Source organism: Elephas maximus, chromosome 4 (genome assembly GCF_024166365.1).
Source record: "Elephas maximus indicus isolate mEleMax1 chromosome 4, mEleMax1 primary haplotype, whole genome shotgun sequence".
NCBI lineage: Eukaryota > Metazoa > Chordata > Mammalia > Proboscidea > Elephantidae > Elephas > Elephas maximus.
Genome location: NC_064822.1, coordinates 175,035,406 through 175,057,849, shown reverse-complemented (window position 1 = coordinate 175,057,849; position 22,444 = coordinate 175,035,406). Strand labels below are relative to the sequence as shown.

The window sequence follows — 22,444 nt, the reverse complement described above, 5'->3', positions numbered from 1 at the left end:
CAAACAAGTCTGTCTTGGAAGAAGTATAGCCAGAGTGCTCCTCAGAAGCGAGGATGGCAAGACTTCATCTCATGTACGTTGAACCTGTTATCAGGAGGGCCCAGTTCCTGGAGAAGGACATCATGCTTGGTAAAATAGAGGGTCAGCGAAAAAGAGGAAGACCCTCAATGAGATGGATTGACACAGTGGCTGCAGTGATGGGCTGCAAGTCTGAATTCAGGGGAAGGAAGGCTCTCTCTCCGTTGGCTCTGGGTGAACGTCCTTATCTCTTTTCAGCTTCTGTTCCTTGGCTCCTTCATGATCTTCATTTGGTGTGACATCTGTCTTCCCCCATCTGTGGTTCCTTGCTTCCATGCCTAATCTGCTGTTTTTATATCTCAGATGTGATTGGCTTCAGACATAAAAAAAACATACCCCACACTAATATGGACGCATTGACATAATAATGTCCTATTCCCAAATGAGATTACATCCACAGGTATAGCTGTTGAATTTACAACACATATTTTGAGGGGATGCAATTCAATTCATAACAAATATAACTTTTTATACTATTTTTGCTACCCCAATGATTATCAGTTTTAATTATTTGTTTATTTTCTGTCTTCCTCTATTATTATGTAACCTTCATAAGGACTGCAATTTTTTTTTAAGCCTCTTTTGTACACTGTTGTAACCTCAGTGTCTAACACAATGCCTGGCACATTAAAAAAAAAAAAAAAGCCGGGGAAAAACGTAGAACAAAATTCTGACTCACAAAAAAAGACCAGATTTACTGGTCCGACAGAGACTGCAGAAACTCTGAGAATATGGCCCCCAGACACCCTTTTAACTCAGTACTGAAGTCACTCCTGAGGTTCACCCTTCTGACAAAGATTAGGCAGGCCCATAAAACAAAACAAGTCCAAATGGGCACACCAAACTAGGGGCAAAGATGGGAAGGCAGGAGAGGACAGGAAAGCTGATGATAGGGAACCCGATGTGGAGAAGAGGAGAGTGTTGACATGTCCTGGGGGTGGCAATCAATGTCACAAAACAATACGCATATTAATTGTTTAATGAAAAACTGATTTGCTCTGTAAATCTTCATCTAAAATACAATAAGAGAAAAAAATTTGTTGAATTAACCCTAGCCTTCCCATGCCTTTCCGCAAAAATAAAAAAAAAAAAGGGTCATTTTGAATCTGATACAATGAATTGTAATTCTATCAGGCTTATGGGGGAGAATTCCAAGAATGCCAAAGAACAGGTTTACCCACATGAAAGGTCATGATTCCAGGCCCTCATGAAAAGGTCATATTTCCAGACCCGCATTAACACCAGAGATTAGAAGAAGCAGGATTTGGAATCTTAATTAGAGTCAATTGAAAGAAAAAGATTCTAAGAAGCCTGGCCTTGGTCTTAATTTACCAATTACTATCCCTGTCTTCCGAAACCCTGGTGGCATAGTGGCTAAGAGTTCAGTTGCTAACCAAAAGGTTGGCGGTTTGAATCCACCAGGCGCTCCTTGGAAACTCTATGGGGCAGTTCTACTCTGTCCTATAGGGTCGCTATGAGTCAGAATCGACTCGCCGGCAGTGGGTTTTGTGCTAAAAAAAAAAAACCCAGCTGCTAGAAGGTAATATTTAGAGGTCATTTGCTTTTGCAGCTATCCTTGCTATCCAGCAAGAATGTTAATGACTGTCAACCGATTTGTGGTGGTTACAATTATCTCAGGTCTATCCTTGATTGCAGCTCTACATTTTTGTTTCAGTCTTTCTAGTACTTGGGCTCTAAAAGTACTTCTCCATTCTTAATTGTTACATGTTTGATCACTCAATAATTTACCCATTGCTTTTATTGCCTTCTTGGCAATGTAGGGTATCCTTAAAGTGTCAAATCAGCTCCTTGAGTGACCTTTGATCATCTATTTACTGTACTTCTCCAAATAGATAATGTTTGTCACTATGCATAGTTTAAATTATGCCAGTTTGACTTTCACTTATTTATCAGATATACATGGTTGTTCTTTGGCACCATCAAGTCAGTTCTGACCCATAGCAATCCCATACACACTGGAATAAAGCCCTGCCCAGTCCTGTACCATGTCGAAAATCGTTGCTATGTTTGAGCCTATTGTTGCAGTCACTGTGTCAATCCATCTCCTTGAGGGTCTTCCTCTTTATCGCTAGCCTTCTACCCTGCAAAGCTTAATGTCCTTCTCCAGGGACTGATCTCTCCTGATAACATGTCCAAAGTACATGAGACAAAGCCTCCCCATCCTTGCTTCCAAGGAGCACTCTGTCTGTACTTCTTCCAAGACACACTTGTTTGTTCTTCTGGCAGTCCGTGGTATATTCAGTATTCTTCACCAACACCACAATTCAAAGGTATCAATAATTCTTCAGTTTTCCTGATTCATTCTCCAGCTTTCCCATGAATATGAAGCAATTGAAAATAGCACACCTTAGTCCTGAAAATGACATCTTTGCTTTTTAACACTTTAAAGAGAACTCTAGCAACAGATTTGCCCAATGCAATATGTCGTTTGATTTCTGGACTGCTGCTTACATGGGCATTGATTGTGGAACCAAGTAAAATGAAATCCTTGATAACTTTAATCTTTTCTCTGTTTATCATGATGTTGCTTATTGGTCCAGTTGTGAGGATTTTTGTTTTCTTTATGTTGAAGTGTAATCCTCAGCATAAAGGCTATAGTCTTTGTTCTTCATCAGTAAGTGCTTCAAGTCCTTTTCACATTCAGCAAGCAAGGTTGTGTCATCTGCATATTGCAGGTCGTTAATGAGTCTTCTATCAATCCTGATGCCACGTTTTTCTTTATATAATCCAGCTTCTCAGATTATTTGCTCAGGATACAGATTGAAAAAGTACGGTGAAAGGATACAACCCTGACACACACCTTTCCTGGCTTTAAACCACACGGTATCCCCTTGTTCTGTTCCAATGACTACCTCTTAAACTATGTACAGGTTCCACATGAGCACAATTAAGCGTTCTGGAATTCCCATTCTTGTCAATATTATCTATAATTTGTTATGATCCACACAGTGGAATGCCTTTGCATAGTCAATAAAACACAGGTAAACATCTTTCTGGTATTCTCTGCTTTCAGCCAAGATCCATCTGACATTAGCAATGATATCCCTCATTCCTTATCCTTTGCTGAATCCAACTTGAACTGGCAGTTCTCTCTTGATGTACTGCTGCAACCATTTTGAATGATCTTCAGGAAAATTTTACTTGCATGTGATATTATTCAATCATTTCCCCATTCTGTTGGATCACCTTTCTTTGGCATGAGCACGAATATGGATCTCTTCCAGTTGGTTGGCCAAGTAGCTGTCTTCCAGCTTTCTTGCCATAGACAAATGACTACCTCCAGCACTGCATCTGTTTGTTGAATCATCTCACTTGGTATTCCATCAATTCCTGTGGCCTGGTTTTTCACCAATGCCTTCAGTGCAGTTTGGATTTGTTCCTTCAGTACCATCAGTCCTTGCTCATACCTTCAGAAATGGCTGAATGTCCACCAATTCCTTGTGCATTCCTTCTACCTTCTTTTGATACTTCCTGCATCGTTTAATGTTTTTCTTGTAGAATTCTTAAAAATTGCAACCCAAGGTTTGATTTTTTTCTTCAGTTCTTTTAGCTTGAGAAAAGCTGAATGTGTTCTTCCCTTTTGGTTTTCTAACTCCAGATCTTTGCATATTTCATTATAATATTTTACTTTGTCTTCTCAAACTGCCTTTTCAAATCTTCTATTCAGCTCTTTTACTTCACCATTTCTTCCATGAGCTTTAGCTACTCCATGTTCAAGAGCAATTTTCAGAGTCTCTTCTGACATCCATTTAGGTCTTTTCTTTCTCTCCTGTCTTTTTAATGATCTTTTGCTTTCTTCATGTATGATGTCTTTGACGTCATCCCACAACTCATCTGGTCCTTGGTCATTAGTGTTCAATGTGTCAAACCTGTTTTTGAAATGGTCTCCAAATTCAGGTCGAATATAATCAAGGCCATGTTTTGGTTCTCGTGGACTTGTTTTAATTTACCTCAGCTTCAACTTAAACTTGCATGTGAGGAATTGATGGTTTGTTCCACAATCATCCCGGCCTTGTTTTGACTGTTGATATGGAGCTTTTCCATTGTCTCTTTCCACGGATACAGTCAAAATAATATTCCATTCAGTGAGGTCCACGTATATAGTCACCGTTTACATTGTTGAGAAAAGTATTTGCAGTGAATAAATGGTTGGTGTTGCAAAATTCTACCATGCAATTTCCCACACATTTCTATCACCAAAGCCATATTTTCCAACTACAGATTCTTCTTGTTTCCAACTTTCAAATTCCAATCACCAGTAATTATCAATGCATCTTGATTTCATGTTTGATCAATATCAGACTGCAGAAGTTGGTAAAATTTTTCAATTTTCTCATCTTTGGCATTAGTGGTTGGTGTGTAAATTTGAATAATAGTCATATTAACTGGTCATTGTAGGTGTCTGGATATTATCCTATCACTGATAGTGTTGTACTTCAGGATAGATGTTCTTTTAATGATGAATGCAACCCCATTTCTCTTCAGTTTGTCATTCACAGCATAGTAGAACATATGATTGTCTGATTAAAAATGGTCAATAGCAGTCCATTTCAGCTCACTAATGCCTCAGAAATTGGTCTCTATGGGTTCCATTTCATTTTTGATGACTTCCCATTTTCTAGATTCATACTTCATACATTCCACATTCCTATTTTTAATGTTTGCAGCTGTTTCTTCTATTTTTGAGTCATGCCACATTAGCAAATGAAGGTCCCAAAAGCTTTATTCCAACCACGTTACTAAGGTCAACTCTGGTTTCAGGAGGCAGCTCTTCCCTAGTTGTCTTTTGAGTGCCTTCCAGCCTGCAGGGCTCATCTGCTGGCACTGTATCAGACAATGTTCTGCTGCTATTCATGAGATTTTCACTAGCCAATTTTTTCAGTAGACTTGCTAGTCTCTCTTAGTCTGGAAGCTCTGCTGATACCTGTCCATCATGGATGACCCTGAGGGTATTTGAAATACCAGTGGCATAGCTTCCATCATCACAGCAACATGCAAGCCACCATAGTATGACAAACTGACAGATGCCTTATGCCACAATTGGGAATGCCAGAACCCTTAATTGTGCTCATGAGGAAACTTTATATAGACCAAAAGGCAGTTGTTTGAACAGAACAAGGGGATACTGCATGGTTTAAAATCAGGAAGGGTGTGCATCAGGGTTGTATCCTTTCACTATTCTTATTCAATCTGCATGTTGAACAAATAATTTGAGAAGCTGGGCTACATGAAGAAGAACATGGCATCAGGATTGGAGGAAGGCTCATTAACAAACATTAACAAACGATTTACATATGACACAACCTTGCTTGCTGAAAGTGAAGAGGACTTGAAGCACTTACTGATGAAGAGCAAAGACTATAGCCTTTATGCTGAGGATTACACCTCAACATAAAGAAAACAAAAATCCTCACAATTGAACCAATAAGCAACTTCATGATAAATGGAGAAAAGACTAAAGTTGTGAAGAATTTCATTTTACTTGGCTCCACAATCAATGCCCATGTAAGTAGCAGTCAAGCAATCAAATGACATATTCCATTGGGCAAATCCACTGCAAGAGGCATTTTTAAAGTGTTAAAAAGCAAAAAAGTCACTTTCAGGACTAAGGTGTGCCTGTCCAAGGCGTGGTATTTTCAATTGCCTCGTATGCATGCAAATGCTGGAAAATGAATAAAGAAGACTAAAGAAGAATTGATGCCTTTTAATTACGGTTTGTCTAAGGATATTGGATATACCATTGGTTTCCAGAAGAACAAACAAATCTGTCTTGGAAGCAGTACAGCCAGAGTGCTCCTTAGAAGCAAGGATGGGGAGACTTTGTCTCGTGTACTTTGGACGTGTTATCAGAAGGGACTAGTCCCTGGAGAAGGACATTATGCTTGCTAAGTTAGAGGGTCAGCAAAAAAGAGGAAGACACTCAAGGAGATGGATTGACACAGTGACTACAAGAATGGGCCCAAACATGGCAATAATTGTGAGGATGGCGCGGGACCAGAAAGTGTTTCATTTTGTTGTACACAGGGTCGCTATCAGTTGGAACCAACAGCAGCATTTGTGCCAGGTGGCGCAATGGGGAAGTGCTCAGCTGCTAACTGAAACGTCGGCAGTTAGAACCCACTAGCCACTCCACAGGCGAAAGATGTGACAGTCTGCTTCCATAAAGATTACAGCCTTGGAAACCCTATGGGGCAGTTCTACTCTGTTCTGTATGGTTGCTATGAGTCAGAATGGACTCAGTGGCAATGGGTATTGTTCTAGGTCATATAGCATTAAATAAGATAGGCCCTTGGCCCGAGCATTAAAGTCCATTTGCAAGATAGAAAATTAAACAATTACTATCCAGATATGATGAGAGAGCATACAGGAAACCTCATCTAGTCTGGGGAGTGGGGTTAGGAGCCTTGAGTTTTTTGGTGACCTGGACCTGATTTTTTTTTTTTTAATCAAGTTTTGAGATATTTTTATTTATAACGAGTTCTTTCTTGAATTTCTACAAAAGGACTTGTACAACATGTAGTCTTTTGTGTTTAGCTTCTTTCACTTAGCGTATGTTTTTGAGATTCACATTTCACTAGCTTGTTCTTTTTACATTGCTAAGTAGTACTCCATTGTATAGATATATCATTATTGTTTATCCATTCACCAGTTGATGGACATTTGGGTTGTTTTCCAGGTTTGGGGTATTATAAATAAAGCTGCTATGAATATTTGCGTACAAGTCTGTGTATATACATTTATTTCATGTATGTGTATGACCCTGGTGGCGTAGTGGTTAAGTGCTGCGGCTGCTAACCAAAGGGTCGGAAGTTCGAATCTGGCAGGCGCTCCTTGGAAACTTTATGGGGGCAGTTCTACTCTGTCCTATAGGGTCGCTATGAGTCGGAATCGACTCGATGGCACTGGGTTTTGGGTATGTTATTTCTCTTAGGTACATATCAAGACTAGGATTGATGAACAGTATAGTATAAGAAATCGCCACATTGTTTTCTAAAACAGCTGTAGCATTTTGCATTCTCATCAGCAATGTGAGAGACGGCCCAGTTGTTCCCTATCTGCATCAACACTTGCTATAGTTGGTCTTTTTAATTTCAACCACTCTAGTAAGTATGCAATGTTATCTCACTGTTTTGGTTTGCATTTCCCCAAAGACTTATTAGGAGCCATGGGGCGCAGTGGTTCAGAGCTTAATTGTTAACCAAAAGGTCGGCAGTTTGACTCCACCAGCTGCTCCTTGGAAACCCTATGGGCCAGTTCTACTCTGACCTGTAGGGTCTTTATGAGTTGGAATCAATTAGGTGGCCATCAGTTTTTTTGGTTTAACGACTAATGGGAGCCCTGTTGGCACAACACTTAAGTGCTTGTTTGGCTGTGAACTAAAAGGTTGGCGGTTCAAACCCACTAGTAGCTCAATGGGAGAAAAGACCTAGCTATCTGCCCCCATAAAGGGTACAGCCTAGGAAACCCCACGGGGCAGTTCTACTCTGTCTTATAGGGTCGCTATGCGTCAGAATTGACTTGAAGGCACACAACAATGGCTAATGATGTGCATCTTTTTCATGTGCTTAATTGCCATCTGTATACTTTGTTTTGTTAAGTGTCTATTCAAATATGTTGCCCAATTTTTAAGATTGGGTTATATGCCTCCTTATTACTGAGTTGAAAGTTTTCTTATATATTCTGGATGTTGCTGTTGTGTGCCATCGAGTTGATTCAGACTTACAGTGACCCTATAGCACTGAGTAGATCTGATGTGATCAGCCAATCAGTTGTAAGGGGAGTTTCCTCAGAGGTGTGGCTTGCATCCAATACGTATATGGACATTCTGGCAAAGCTCACTTGCTTGCTCTGAATCCTGCATCGAGCTCATAATCTACTTGAACTCTGGTTCTTGGGACTTGAGCCTGCTACCTGCCGTATTGCCTGCCAATCTTGGGCTCCTTAGCTCCTGCAGCTATGTGAGTCAGGGGAAGCCTCCACCCTGATGCCTGACCCATGCACTTGGGACTTGCCAGCCTCTACAAACCTGTGAGCCATTTCCTTGATATTAAATCTCTCTCTCTATCTATATACACACACATATAATGTATATAGTTCACTGGTTTTGCTTCTCTAGAGAATTCAGCCTAAGACACCATCTTTTTAATGGTTCATGATTTTTGTGTCCTATCAAGGTCACGAAACACTAGTGGTGCAGTGGTTAAGTGCTACGGCTGCTATCCAAAAGGTCAACAGTTTGAATCCACCAGGCACTCCTTGGAAACTCTATGGAGCAGTTCTACTCTGTCCTACAGGGTCGCTATGAGTCAGAATCAACTTGATGGCAGTGGGTTTGGTTTTGGTTTTTTATCAAGGTCATGACGGTTGTCTCCTCATCTAGCCATCATTTCAGCTCCTACATTTATTTGGCCTCATTTTTACAAACACCTCTGAAATTAACTGAGTTGTTCAAAAAGAATAGGCACTGAAAACCAGAGGGAAACCCATTCAGCCTTTTATAAAATATTTGATCATTTTCTAGTCCTAGGTTTGAAGTGGCATTTCTCACTTACTTAGGATGTGATTTAATTTAGATTTCTATTCGTTGTCAACAAGAGAGCAAACCCAAGATGACCTGCTAAGGTTCAGTGATAAATTCCCTCATCTGGAATGTACTTTCTCCTTATGAAGAGCAAAGGGGAAAGTTATGGACATTGATACCACACCCTACTCTCATCCAAAATGTGTGCCTGCCTCTGCCCGTTCCCATTAGACTGAATTTTCAAAACTCACCAGTCTCTACTAGGTTGCAAGTTGTTCAAGGGCTGGACCTGTGTATTATTCCGTATTTATGTTTGGGATGTAATTCAATAAACGTTTTCTGAATGAAAGTAGGAATTCTTGTGTCTCTGCTGTTCCGTTGGTATATGGAAACAATAAAAGTGACTCTATGGGGCAGTTCTGCTCTGTCCTATAGGGTCGCTATGAGTCAGAATCGACTCGATGGCACTGGGTTGGTTGTTTTTTTTAATGTCAAGTTCTCAAGAGCTTGGGACCATTTTCTTTTAAAAGCATCTCACATTCCTAGTGCTTAGCACAGTGCCAGGTATGCAGTAGGGGAGGCAGGGCAAAGAAAGGGGAAGGGAATTTATACAAAATTCGAGAAAATGGGTGACTGTCACATTTAACGTACGATGAAAAAATATTTGGTTTAGACTCCCAATTCCTCCTGGGCAACACTGTCAACATTTCTGTGCTAAGTTAAGCCCCTTATTTCGAATTTTGTGGACATGCGTGAATCCACGCTTCCCCAGTGGCGGAATACCATGAAGACTAAAGCGGGGAGCCGGAGGGGTTTCAGAGGAAAAGGAACTCAGCAAAGATTTCTCTTTGAGACTAAGATGCCCTTGACCCAAGCCACGATATTTTCAATTGCCTCATATGCATGCAAAAGCTGGACTATGAATAAGGAAGACCAAGGAATTGATGCCTTTTAATTACTGTGTTGGCTAAGAATATTGAATAAACCATGTACTGCCAGAAGAACAAACAAGTCTTGGAACAAACACAGCCAGAATGCTTTGACTCACATACTATGCACATATTATCAGGAGGGACCAATCCCTGTAAAAGGGTATCATGCTTGCTAAAGTAGAGGGTCAGCGAAAAAGAGGATGATCCTTGGAGATGGACTGACACACTGGCTGCAACGATGGGCTCAAACATAGCAATGATTGTGAGGATGGCGCAGGACCGGGCAGTGTTTAGTTCTCTCGAACACTGGGTTGCTATTAGCTGAAATTGACTCCTTGGCACCTAACAATAACAGAAACCAGGCACTAGGTAAAGACTACGAGTCCAGCTCCCCCGTGCACATCCATCCTCGTCGCCTAGCAACCGTGAATCGATCACTCGGCGCTCGACTCCCGCGTCCACTGGATCGGCCGGATTGAGACGCTGTATTTCCGACGAAGCCCTCTGGCACCTAGCCCCGCTCCGGCCTGCGCTCCTGTCCTGCGCACGCGCGTGAGGTTGCTGGGCTGGGGGAGGGGAGAGCCGTGCGCGGCTGCCGCTTGCGGACCGCGGGGCAGTGGAGGGGGAAAGGAGGCGTACGCACGAGGGGCGGAGCGGCGGGCGCCGAGAGTGGCTGAGGAGCCGGAAACGCGCCTCGGAGGGTGCGGCCCTGAGGGGGCGGTGGACCCGGCCGGGCGGAAAACGTTAGGCGAGCGGCCCCCAGGGCGCGGGGGGCGGGCGGGCGGTAGGGGAGGGCCCCGCGGTGAGCTCTGCCCGGATGAGGAACAAAGCGGAAGGGCAGGCGCGCGGCTCCCCCCCGGCCGGCAGGTGGGCTGCGCGCGGGCCCGGCGGGGGCGGGGCGAGGGCGGGGCGGCCGGCGGCCCCACGCAGGAGGGCGGGCGGGCGGGGACTTGGCCGCCCGCGGGAGGCGGTGCCGCGGCGCCTGCGGCTCTGCAGCAGCGAGGGGACCGGGCTGCGTCCTCTCCGTGGTTTTGGTGACCGTGCCTGTCTCCCCTAGGTTGGGCAGCGCCTTTCCCGGAGCTTCGGGAGGAGAGGCCCCAGGTGGCCCCCGACATGCCCCATCCAAGACGGGGTGCACGGCCGCCGGCCCTCGGGAGAAGTTGGGCGGCCCCGGGGGTAGTGGGCGCGTTTGTGCAGCGGTTGTGAGCAAGATGCGGCGGCACGTGACCCTGGAACGCAAACCCTGATGCCGCGTGGTCATTTCTCTGACACTTGGCCCCAAGCAGATGCATCACAGGTGAGTAGGGAGGTGGGCCCAGCGCTGCTGACACCTTTGGAAAACATCTCGCAAATGAGAGTTCAGAGTTGTTACCTTTGTTTTTGGTGCCATTGCGAAAGTTACAGGTGTGGTTTGCAAATAGGTTTGTGTCCCAAACCGGACAAAACCAAACCCGTTGCCGTCGAGTCAATTCCTACTTACAGCGACCCTGTAAGGGAATAAGAAATCCAGAAACCAGTGTTGCGTTGCGTGATTTACTCCAAATGGGAATAGTCGTTCCAAATAGCCCATTTTTACTGTTGGCTCTTGGACACATTTTTCCTGTGCTTTTGAGTTGTGCTTTTGAGTTATTGGAACGTTTAATAATAATTTCATCTTGACTCCAAAGTGTATTTTTAGTCCATCACCATGTTGCCTGTAAGTTTTGCTGGTTATGGTGTGCCATCAGACCACGGATGGTAGAGTGAGGGATGAAGTTCTTAATTCTGTAGGCCTCATGTTAATGTTTAAAGTACTTTACGGTATCACACCAGTACATTAGAGAAGCACACCAAAGAAAGTTATATTTGGTTGTTTTTTCATGACTCTTTCATAGGCTGTACGTTTAGAATGACAATGATAAAACACAAATTCATAGAAATTATTGAAACTGTCATTGCACTTTGCAAACTGGCTACATTTCATTTACCTACTTTTATGTCATCCTATGAAAAAGGTGTGAGATCAGCACCTGGCAAATGTTCATACAAAAGTCAGTTAGAAACACACCCATAAGCTGTAGAAGTATGAAGGAAATGTTTTTATGACACGTGAGTGGGGAAGAGAGAGTTTAGTATCTTGATCCCTGGCCCTTCGCAAGATTGCTTCCTGCATTCCCGTATGAGAAAGGTAGTTAGGATAGAGTTGGACTTCAAAATGAGAAAGTCTTTCTTGTTGTTGTGTGATGTTGAATCCTTTCTGACTCATAGCAGCCCTGTGTGACAGTAAAACGGCGCCATAGGGTTTTCTAGGCTGTAATCTTTAAGAGAGCAGATCACCAGGTCTTTTTTCCCACAGAGCTGCTGGTGGATTTGGACTATGGACCTTTTAATTAACAGCTGAGTGCTTAACCACTGTACCACCAGGGCTCTTTAAGAAAGTCTTAGGAAGATTATATTGTACAATGCCTTCATCTGCTTTCTCTTTGTAGAATGCTAGTTACCTTTGCTTTATGGCTGCTGAAGTCATCAAATTTTAGTGACTCACAACAAAGCAGAAATCTGGTTTGAACTGGTTTGAGAAGGCCTAGCAGTCATCCTGCAAACACCATTTTGATTTTTATCTCCAGATTGGGTACATAGATTAATAGGAATTTTCAGGATGACAGTTGAAGCTACAGACTTAATCGTACTTTAAAAAATTATTGTAATCAATTTATTAAGTCATTACTACCCCAGTGATTGTACTAGGGCTTTAGTTATGTTTGTAGCTATAAAAAGTTACAGGAAAAGTCTGTATTAAGTCAACCTAAACCCAGGAACTTTGAAAATTAGAGTAGCTATGGTTTCTTTAAGGCTACAAGGAGCTTTTGCGTTCTTTTATAGCATAATAAAATACTGTCATCAATGTGCTGTTCTTGTTAAGGTCTGTCTCATTTGCCGTGTGCTTCCAGTTGTTTTTCTGGTGAGGACGATGAGTTTGTATTGCTCTGTTCAAATCAAATAAGTATTTCACAGTGCCTACTCAGTTCAAGAGGAGTCCCTGGTAAAGATTTATATGGGATCAAATTGACAACAGCAACTGGGAATGTTAAATAGGAAGCTTAGGGGGCAGTGAGTTTCTGTTAATGGAGGAGGAACAATTCAGAAAAGGAGGGTGAGAATGATAGCACAACTTGAAGCATGTTAACAGTGTCACTGAGTTGTATGTGTAGAAACTGTTGAATTGGAGTTTGTTGTATATATTTAAGGGAAGTCTCTGGCTCACCTGCTAGGCGAAAGGTTGGAGGTTCAGGTTCACCCAGAAGTACCTCAGAAGAAAGGTCCTTCAATACTTTCCCAAAAATCAGCCATTGAAAACCCTATGGAGCACAGTTCTACTGTGACACACATGGGATCACCATGAGTCTAAATCCTATTTATTCAAGGTTCTGTACTAGGCTGGACTTGGGCACTTCATTACTGCCTGGGCGCTCAGTTTTATGAGATACCTGACCAGAGATAAGGATGAAGCCTGTGGATATAGAATAATGCAGGAAGCAGGCCTATATGGGGCTTTAAGTATACCCCACAATATTAATATGTATTGGAACTGTAAAAGGCAAAACAGCTCTTGTAATTGTCTTTCTTACAGTAGTTAAGATCTTGGGTTTTTTAAATTAGACAGATCTGTATTTAAATCCCAACTCTGCCACTTAACTGGTTGCGTGATCTTGGGTTAAGTTTCTTAGTCTCTTGAGTCAGTTTCCTTGTCTCTAATATTGTGTAAAGAATAATACCTACTTTTTAGTACTTATAAGGACTAAATGAAATTATTACGTATAAATCATTTAGCTCAGTGTCTAGCACATAATTAGGGAGAAATACAGGAAAAAAAACTAAACCCGTTGCTGTCAAGTTGATAAATGTTAGCTATTATTATTTTCATGGCTGGTATTTTTTTCAGAATTAAAAGCCTGTTTAGATTTGCTTTCAATGCTAAGGATGGACTATATAAACCCATTTGATCCCCACTCCTACCTCTTACATACATATGAAAAAGCAAACCAAACCCAGTGCCCTTGAGTCGGTTCCGACTCATAGCTACTCTACAGGACAGAGTGGAACTGCTTCATAGGGTTTCCAAGGAGCAGCTGGTGGAGTCGAACTGCTGACCTTTTGATTAGCCATAGACTCTTAACCACTGCACCACCAGAGCTCCTCACATGTATATAGGCACCAAACAAAAAACAAATACCGAATCCACTGCAGTCAAATGGATTTTGATTCATACAAGAAAAATGTGCATTACTGTGATACTCAGTGTGAAGATTGGAGGGTATGAGAGACTTCTTCGAATAGCCTTTTAGCCAGCCTCTTAGAATGATAATGTACATACTGTGGCAGTCTCTAAATTCTGATACAGAAACTAATAGCTGTTGATAATGACCTTCAATAATGTGTTGTTTAAATCATTGTCATTCATTCTAATAAGGTTTTTTTTTTAATAATTTTTATCGAGCTTTAAGTGAACGTTTACAAATCAAGTCAATCTGTCACATATAAGGTTATATACACCTTACTCCATACTCCCACTTACTCTCCCCCTAATGAGTCAGCCCTTCCAGTCTCTCCTTTCATGACAATTTTGCCAGTTTCTAACCCTCTCTACCCTCCTATCTCCCCTCCAGACAGGAGATGCCAACACAGTCTCAAGTGTCCCCCGGGTACAAGTAGCTCACTCTTTCATCAGCATCTCTCTCCAACCCGTTGTCCAGTCCCTTCTAATAAGGTTTTTAATGGCAAAATAAATTGCATAGGAAAGGTGGTTCTCAGATTCTTCAACCTGCCACAAATTGTAGATGAAAAGGTTCAGTGTATTGAAAAGCTTTTTGGCAGTATTTTTAGCATAGTTTCTGCTCTTCCATTTAATTGCTGTGTGATTTTGGGCATGTGATACAGAGTAGAACTGTTCCATAGAGTTTCCAAGGAGCGCCTGGAGGATTTGAACTGCCGACCTCTTGGTTACCAGCAGTAGCACTTAACCACTGCGCCACCAGCGTTTCCATAAAGTATCTAGCAAAGCTTATATAATGAACCTCAATATGTGGAGGATATTATGAAGATTACTGATAGAGAATTTTGATAAAATATTGATCCATGGGGAAAATATGGTGCTTCTTTACAAAGTTGATACTTTTATTTACACCCAGTATCGCTCAATTGACACCCACGCAAACAGCAGTCATCAAAAGACGCATTGCATTGGGCAAATCTGCAGCAAAAACCTCTTTAAAGTTTTAAAAAGCAAAAATGTCACCTTGAAGACTAAGGTGTGCCTGACACAAGCCATGGTGTTTTCAGTCACCTCATATGCATACGAAAGCTAGACAGTGAATGAGGAGGACTGAAGAAGTGACATCTTTGAGTAATGGAGTTGGCGAAGAGTGTTGAACATGCTCTGAACTGCCAAAAGAACGAACAAATCTGTCTTGGAAGAAGTACAACCAGAATTCACCTTAGAAGCAAGGATGGTCAGACGGTGTCTCACATACTTTGGGCGTGTTATCAGGAGGGACCAGTCCCTGAAGAAGGACATCACGCTTGGTAAAGTAGAGGGTCAGTGAAAAAGAGGAAGACCCTCAACGAGATGGATTGACACAGTGGCTGCAACAGTGGGCCCAAGCATTACAACAATTATGAGGATGGTGCAGGATTGGGCAGCGTTTCATACTGTTGTACGTAGAGTCGCTATGAGTTGGAAGAGACTCGATGGCACCTAACAACAACAACAACATCACTTTTACTCCTAGTGAAAAGAATTAGTGAAAATTCTTTAAATAGATTAAAATAAATAAATAAACTGCCTGTAAAACTACTGATTTGAAATAACAAGCCATTTAGAGAAATATTTTGTGAAAGAAAAACTTGGGTGATTAAAAAAAAAAAAATTCATTGCCAATGTGCTCTGAAGATTGCAAACTTTGCTTTTGATGGTATGCATAGGGTTTGGATCCAGGCAGACCTGAGTTCAGATTCCGTTTCTACCTCTTTACTAATTATATGTCATTAACTTATTGTCTCTAAATCCCAGTTGTGTTATCAGTAGAAAGAGGATGATAGTAGCTATCTCACAGAATTGTGAGCATAAAAATGAAGTAATGTTGGTCAAGTCTTCATTTTTCACCCCATTTGTTTCGGGTTCTGTAGTATCTTAAAACAGAGTCATTGAGGTAATTTTTTTTGTGTAACTGCTGATGTGTGCTCTTTCCTAGGATGAATGAGATGAACCTGAGCCCAGTGGGGATGGAGCAGCTGACTTCATCCTCTGTGAGCAACGCCTTGCCAGTCTCAGGAAGTCACCTGGGCCTGGCTGCCTCACCCACTCACAATGCCATCCCTGCCCCAGGTCAGTGGTGAAGGAGAACAACTGTATTTCAACACTTAATGCATTCTCAGTTCTAAATGGAGCCCAGAGGGTCCTCATAGCCCCTTTAAGGATGGGAGGGAGAAACCAAGCAGGCCTGAATGGTAGCTCCACATCTGGTAGCATAGTGGAAGAAAACATTTTTGTAGAAAACTGGAGTTAGTGGATAGGAATAGCAGTTTTTCTGACAGTCCTTTTCTTGAGCTGTAATTTACTTGGCATTTTTTCTAGGCTTACCCATTTATCTGGTTCTAACCTTGCCCCCTGTTCCTGGGTTAATGGAAGAGAATCATTTAAAGTTGTTCTAATACCTGTTCCTAGAAAGCATGGGAAATTGGGCTTTATTTTCTGCTAGGTCTGGAACTGAATGACTATAATTGCAAATGCACTGGGCCTAGAATTATGGGGAAAGAGGCGGTACCAGAGATGGAGGTCTCATGTGGTACTCCCCAGAGCCTCAGTACTGAGAAGATTAGCATAGGGAAACCTCATTCTTCCCCATCACTGTACTTTTACAAACATTTTTCTGCCTGGTTTCATTTTCTTTTTCTGTTGAAGTAGAAAAGAAATGGATAAGCTGTTGATTCCTATAATAGCAAGCTATCGATTCAGGGTCTGTGACATTGTAATGTATTGGAATTTCTTTATCAAGATATAGAAGTTAATGCATAAGAATATTTTAAAGAAACCGATTAAGTTGTTTGGAAACCCGGGTGGCCTAGTGGTTAAAGAGTTTGGCTGCTAACCGAAAGGTGGGCAGTTCGAATTCACCAGGCACTCCTTGGAAACCCTGTGAGGCAGTTCTGCTCTCTCCTATAGGGTTGCGAGTTGCTGTGCATTGGTATGGACTCGATGGCAATGGGTTTGGTTGTTTGTTTGTTTTTTTGGGTTATTGTTTAACAAGTTCTTTATAGAGAATTGCCTTTCTAATTAGCGAAATATAGCAATTAAATAAGATACATCCAAACTAGGGTCTCTTCTCATTCCTTTAAGTGACCCCAAAAGAAATTTTGATTTCTTGTGAGCTGTTACCCCATTTTGACTTGTGTCTTAGGCATTCCTTTTAGTGGATACTCTTGTTATGGAGGAAAATCCTATTTAAAAAATACCGCCATTAGCACAGATCTGGCAATCAGCACTGCTCAAGGTGGTGAGCGTTCGTTACGTTACTTAGGCCCAGTAAGGGTCGCTTCAGCACTGCAGGTAGACGTAATCCAAGGAGGCTATAATCTAGGGTTTAAATTTTTTTACATTGTAAAGTACAGTATGTATATAAAAGATTACGAAAACATAGATGTACACTTTGTGTCTAAAGTTGGATCATTTTTCCAAGTTGAAGTTTACATTCTTGTGTAAAGTAGAAAATGCAGCAAAGTAAAAAGAAATATAAAAAATATGTATCCATAATATCACCACTTGGAGACCACTCCTGTGAACATTTTGCTATGTGCTCTCCCAGTCTTTTTTTCTCTTCAAAATTAGTTTTCTTAAGCTATATTTAAACTAGATTTTTAATTGTAAAATAAATGTTTTGGTACTCAAGTACAATACATGAGTCGGAATCGACTTGACAGCAACAGATTTGGTTTTGGGTTGAAGGATCAACTTAGCATTTTAAAATGAACTCTAGAATGAGTTTGGTTTTGGGTCAGAGGATGAACTTGGCATTTTAAAATTAACTCTAGAACTTACTAGGATTAAGGCTGCTTCGTTTAGTCCTGTTTATGTATGTCTGCAGAAAACTACCTGGGGATGAAAAGGGTTTTTTTTTTAATGTAGAATACTAGCTGAGATTTTTCTCATATGCAAAATCCTTTCTAAGGGTTTAGCTGGGGATTATAGAGAGAATTTTTAAAAAATACTGATTTTCTTTTAATTAAGAAGAAAACTTTTTTTTTTTTGGTAGGCCTGCCAGTGGCAATTCCAAACCTAGGTCCCTCCCTGAGTTCTCTGCCCTCTGCTTTGTCTCTGATGCTCCCAATGGGTATTGGCGATCGAGGGGTGATGTGTGGGTTACCAGAAAGAAACTATACCTTACCTCCATCACCTTATCCTCACCTGGAGAGCAGTTACTTCAGAACCATTCTACCTGGTAAGTATTACAGTTATTTTGGCATTAAAAAAGAGAGAGCCACCTTTTAGCCTTAATTCTTGCAGACTTAATTTAACATTTTTTTTCTGCTTATCACTATTAGATACTAATTTCCAGGTGAGTAGAAATTATTTTTGCTTATATTTGTAGTTTTCTTAGAATGTACAGATAGCACGTTACTAATACAGCTGTTTGACTAAGCTTAATTTCTTAATGTCACATAAACGATTTCGCTCTCCTTTTTCCTCCTGCATCTCCTTAGTTCAATTTTTATAATTTTGCTATTTCTACTAACCACGTCTTGCTACAGTGTCACTGTAATTGTAAAATAAAGTTTATTGAATTTTTATTCTGTTATGAAAGTACTGTATACACATTTCAGGCAATTCAGGAAATAAAAAGAAATAAGGAGGGAGGAGAACCACTCATAGTCTCACCATCCATCTTTTTGGTGTACTTTCTTCCTGTCTTTTTTTCATCGTATAGGTTTTTACCTGTTGTTTATAATTAAAATCGTATATTCTATGCAATTACGTGTCCTTACATTTTTTCACTTAATAATTTTCTCTGCTTTTATAGTTATTCTTCCCTGTCCTTACATGGTTTTTATAAGTATCCTTTTCAGTGCTGTATTACATTCAACTGAATGGTTGTTGCATTATTAAATCAGTCTTTATTGTTGGACAGTTTGGTTTTATTAATTTTGTTATTGTTTTAACTATGCTGTTATGGATATGGAAACCCTGGTGGCATAGTGGTTAAGTGCTACAGCTGCTAACCAAAAGGTTGGCAGTTCAGATCCACCAGGCGCTCCTTGGAAGCTCTATGGGGCAGTTCTACTCTGTCCTGTAGGGTCGCTATGAGTCGGAATCGACTCGATGGCACTGCGTTTGGTTTTTTGGGTTTTGGGTTATGAATATATCTTTGTATACAGTATTTACAAAATATATTTAGGGATTTTTTCATAAGTGAAATTCTTTTGCAAGAAAGGCACATTTTTGAGATTCTTAGTATATATTGCCAGATTATGCTCCAGTGAGGTTTTAGTAGTTTACGCTCCCACTTGCAGTACAGTGAGTACTATTTTACCACATCCTCACAAGCATAAGTGTTAACATTTTTTTTCTGTTTTGATAAAGCAGATACAAGAGTGACTTATTTTGAATAGAATAAATTAGTTATTTTGAATAACTTAATTACGTTTAGTTAAATTTTGTACTTCACAGTGGAAGATCTGCCTTTAAATCATTTACCTTTTATTTCTAGTACAGCAAATCTTTAGCATCTTAGAACTCAGGAATTGCAATCATGTATATATTAAAGCCAACATTTAAATTATTAATTTTTAGTCGACATCAAAGGAATACAGTTAGTTTTTTAGACTTTCAGAGTTTCACAGGAAGAACTCAATTATGAACTCAATTATGAACTCAATTAACGAACTCAATTAATTTATTAAAGTGTATACATTGATTAAACCGGAGAAGTAGGTAAAGCATTGTGTATTTAACAATGTACCAAAAAGTCCCTGATATCTCATCTTTTCCTTTTCTCAGGCATTTTATCTTATTTAGCTGACAGACCTCCTCCTCAGTATATCCACCCTAACTCTATAAACGTTGACGGTAATACAGCATTATCTATCGCCAATAACCCTTCAGCACTAGATCCATATCAGTCTAATGGAAATGTTGGATTAGAACCAGGCATTGTTTCAATAGACTCTCGCTCTGTGAACACACATGGTGCCCAAAGTCTTCATCCCAGTGATGGCCATGAGGTGGCATTGGACACAACAATCACTATGGAGAATGTTTCTAGGGTTACCAGCCCAATATCTACAGATGGAATGGCAGAAGAGCTTACAATGGATGGCGTTGCAGGCGAACATTCCCAAATCCCAAATGACTCCAGAAGTCATGAACCTCTCTCTGTGGATTCTGTGAGCAACAACCTTGCAGCAGACACTGTAGGACACGGTGGTGTGATACCCATTCATGGGAATGGCCTGGAGCTCCCTGTGGTCATGGAGACAGATCACATTGCAAGTCGTGTCAACGGGATGTCCGATAATGCCCTCAGTGACTCCATCCACACCGTGGCTATGAGCACCAACTCTGTAAGCGTGGCACTCTCTACCTCACACAACCTCGCCTCCCTAGAATCTGTTTCCCTCCATGAAGTTGGCCTCAGCCTAGAACCTGTGGCAGTCTCCTCCATCACCCAGGAGGTTGCTATGGGGACAGGTCATGTAGACGTGTCTTCAGACAGTCTTTCTTTTGTACCACCTTCACTGCAAATGGAAGACTCCAATTCAAACAAGGAAAATATGGCAACCTTGTTTACAATTTGTGAGTTTGCTTAGCCTTTTTCTTTTCAAAATATCGGTGGTAAGAGCCATCAAAGGCCTAACAAGTTTAGTCACAAAGTTAGACATTAAGAAGTGTAGACAGTAACTAGACTTTGGAATTTTTCTTTACCTTTGCATTGCCCTTTATGTCAATGTGGTGACTTTTCCTCAAGTAAGCCAGATGATAATACAAACAGTTGGTTCTTATAGCATCTTCCAAAAGTAAGGAAATACAAAATAATCATTTCTGTATTTTACAGATAAGCTTAGTTGGTAATATTTAAGGTATTTTCCAAGATTTCACAAATGGGTAGTTAATTATAAGAGTAAACTTCAGTAAGATATTCTCTGTGACAGGCTTTGTGTTTAAGGCAAAAAGAAGCCTGTTAGATTATTTGTACTTATGTCCCCATGGAACAGTATAGGTGGATATAAATGGCAATTTTTTTTCTCAGAATCTATATAAATTAGCATAGGTAGACTTCTAAAAGTTCTTTTTATTAGACAAAAAAATGAAAGCAATATAAAATGGTCAGTTTGTTGGTATCACTGCGTGCTTCATTCATGCGGAAACATGTTGGATACTTACTATATGCAAGCCTCTCTGCTAGATGCTGGGGAGAAAATGGCCTACAAGAGACAGTACGTGCCTTTAAGGAGCTTAGTTTGTTGGGAACAGGCTATTGCAATACAGGATAAGTGCAGGGTGCTAAAGGAATATGAGGGGGACCATCTAACCAGGCTGTGGACTGGCCAGGGAAGACTTAAGAGGGGAGGTAGCATACATGTTAGCACAGACCCGAAGGACAAGGAAGAAGTAAGCAGTTGAGACTCAGGAAGAGCAGCATCCCAGACAGGAGTTGACACCTGTAAGTGCCTAGAACTAAAAGAATTGTGGGTGGGTCAGGATGGCTGAAGCATAAATGGGGCAAGGAGAGGAGTGTGTGGTGAGAGAAGTAGGAGCCAGAACAAAAAGGGTCTTTTAAGACCAGTGAAGGGTTTTAAGCAATGAGGGTTGAGGAGAGGCAGTGTTTTCTACAATGTGGGGATGATAACTAGGTTTGTTGGAGGCAAGTGGACAGACTGGGAATATGATGGGATAATTTAAGTCGCTGATTTTCCAACCCTAGGGTAGAGATAATAAGGATAAGTGGATGAGTTTAAGAGCTATTTATAAAAAGTAAGACTTGGGATTGGATGACGTTGGGGGAAGGGAAGAGTTAAGGAGAACACCTGGTTTGTGGCACGGAGAACCAGGTAGATAGTGGTACCATTCATTTAGATAGTGAATATTGGAGGAAGAGTGGATTTTTTTTTTTTTTTGCAGGATGGTGATAAGTCCAGTTTTTAAACATGTTGATTTTGGTGTCTGTAAGAGAGGTGTCAGTAGAGAGGTCTAATGAGAAGTTGGGTCTGGAGTTCAGAGAGAGAGATCTATCTGCCTGGGAATATTTAGGGATCATCAACACTTAGATGTTAATCATGGCCATGGAAGTAGGGTGAAATCAGAAGAGAGGAGGGCCATGAGATACACCCACAGAGAAAGAAAAGCTTACAGAAGAGACTGAAGAGGAGAAAGAAAAGCTTACAGAAGAGACTGAAGAGGAGAGTCAGAAAAGTAGGGGGAAGCCCGGGATGATATGGTGCCACAGAAGCCAAGCAGTGGCGAGACCTTCTGTATTAACCTTTTAATGTCTCAAAATTATAATTTTTAAGTATTTTAATTGGAAATTAATTAAGTCATATTAATTTGGAAGATAAAATGAAACCCATTGCCATAAAGTTGATTCTGACTCATAGCGACCCTATAAGGACAGGGTAGAACTGCCCCATAGGGTTTCCAGGGACGGCTGGTGAATTCAAATGCCAGCCTTTTGGTTAGCAGCTGAGCTCTTTACCACTGCACCAAGGCTCCGTATTTGGAAGATAAGAGGTGGCCAATATAAACCGACTGCTCTTATGTTGGCGAACAGAACTTTTTGTTTTTAAGTGTTTTTTGACATGAGATATAATTCATATACATTTCTTAAAGGGTGTAATTCAGTAGTTTTTAGTATAGTCACAAGAT

General features: G+C 41.0%; 1 protein-coding gene across 1 annotated transcript in view; it reads left to right on the top strand.

Annotated features, from left to right (window-relative positions):
• Positions 1–10,334: 10,334 nt before the first annotated feature.
• PRDM4 (PR/SET domain 4) overlaps positions 10,335–22,444 on the top strand; it is a 37,401-nt gene continuing 25,291 nt past the window's right edge. Inside the window, exons 1-5 of the mRNA XM_049884273.1 lie at positions 10,335–10,419; positions 10,610–10,849; positions 15,783–15,916; positions 17,841–18,026; positions 19,583–20,377. Of these exons, the coding sequence (XP_049740230.1) occupies positions 10,839–10,849; positions 15,783–15,916; positions 17,841–18,026; positions 19,583–20,377 (1,126 nt within the window). The 5' untranslated portion in view covers positions 10,335–10,419; positions 10,610–10,838. The remainder of the gene's footprint in view (positions 10,420–10,609; positions 10,850–15,782; positions 15,917–17,840; positions 18,027–19,582; positions 20,378–22,444) is intronic.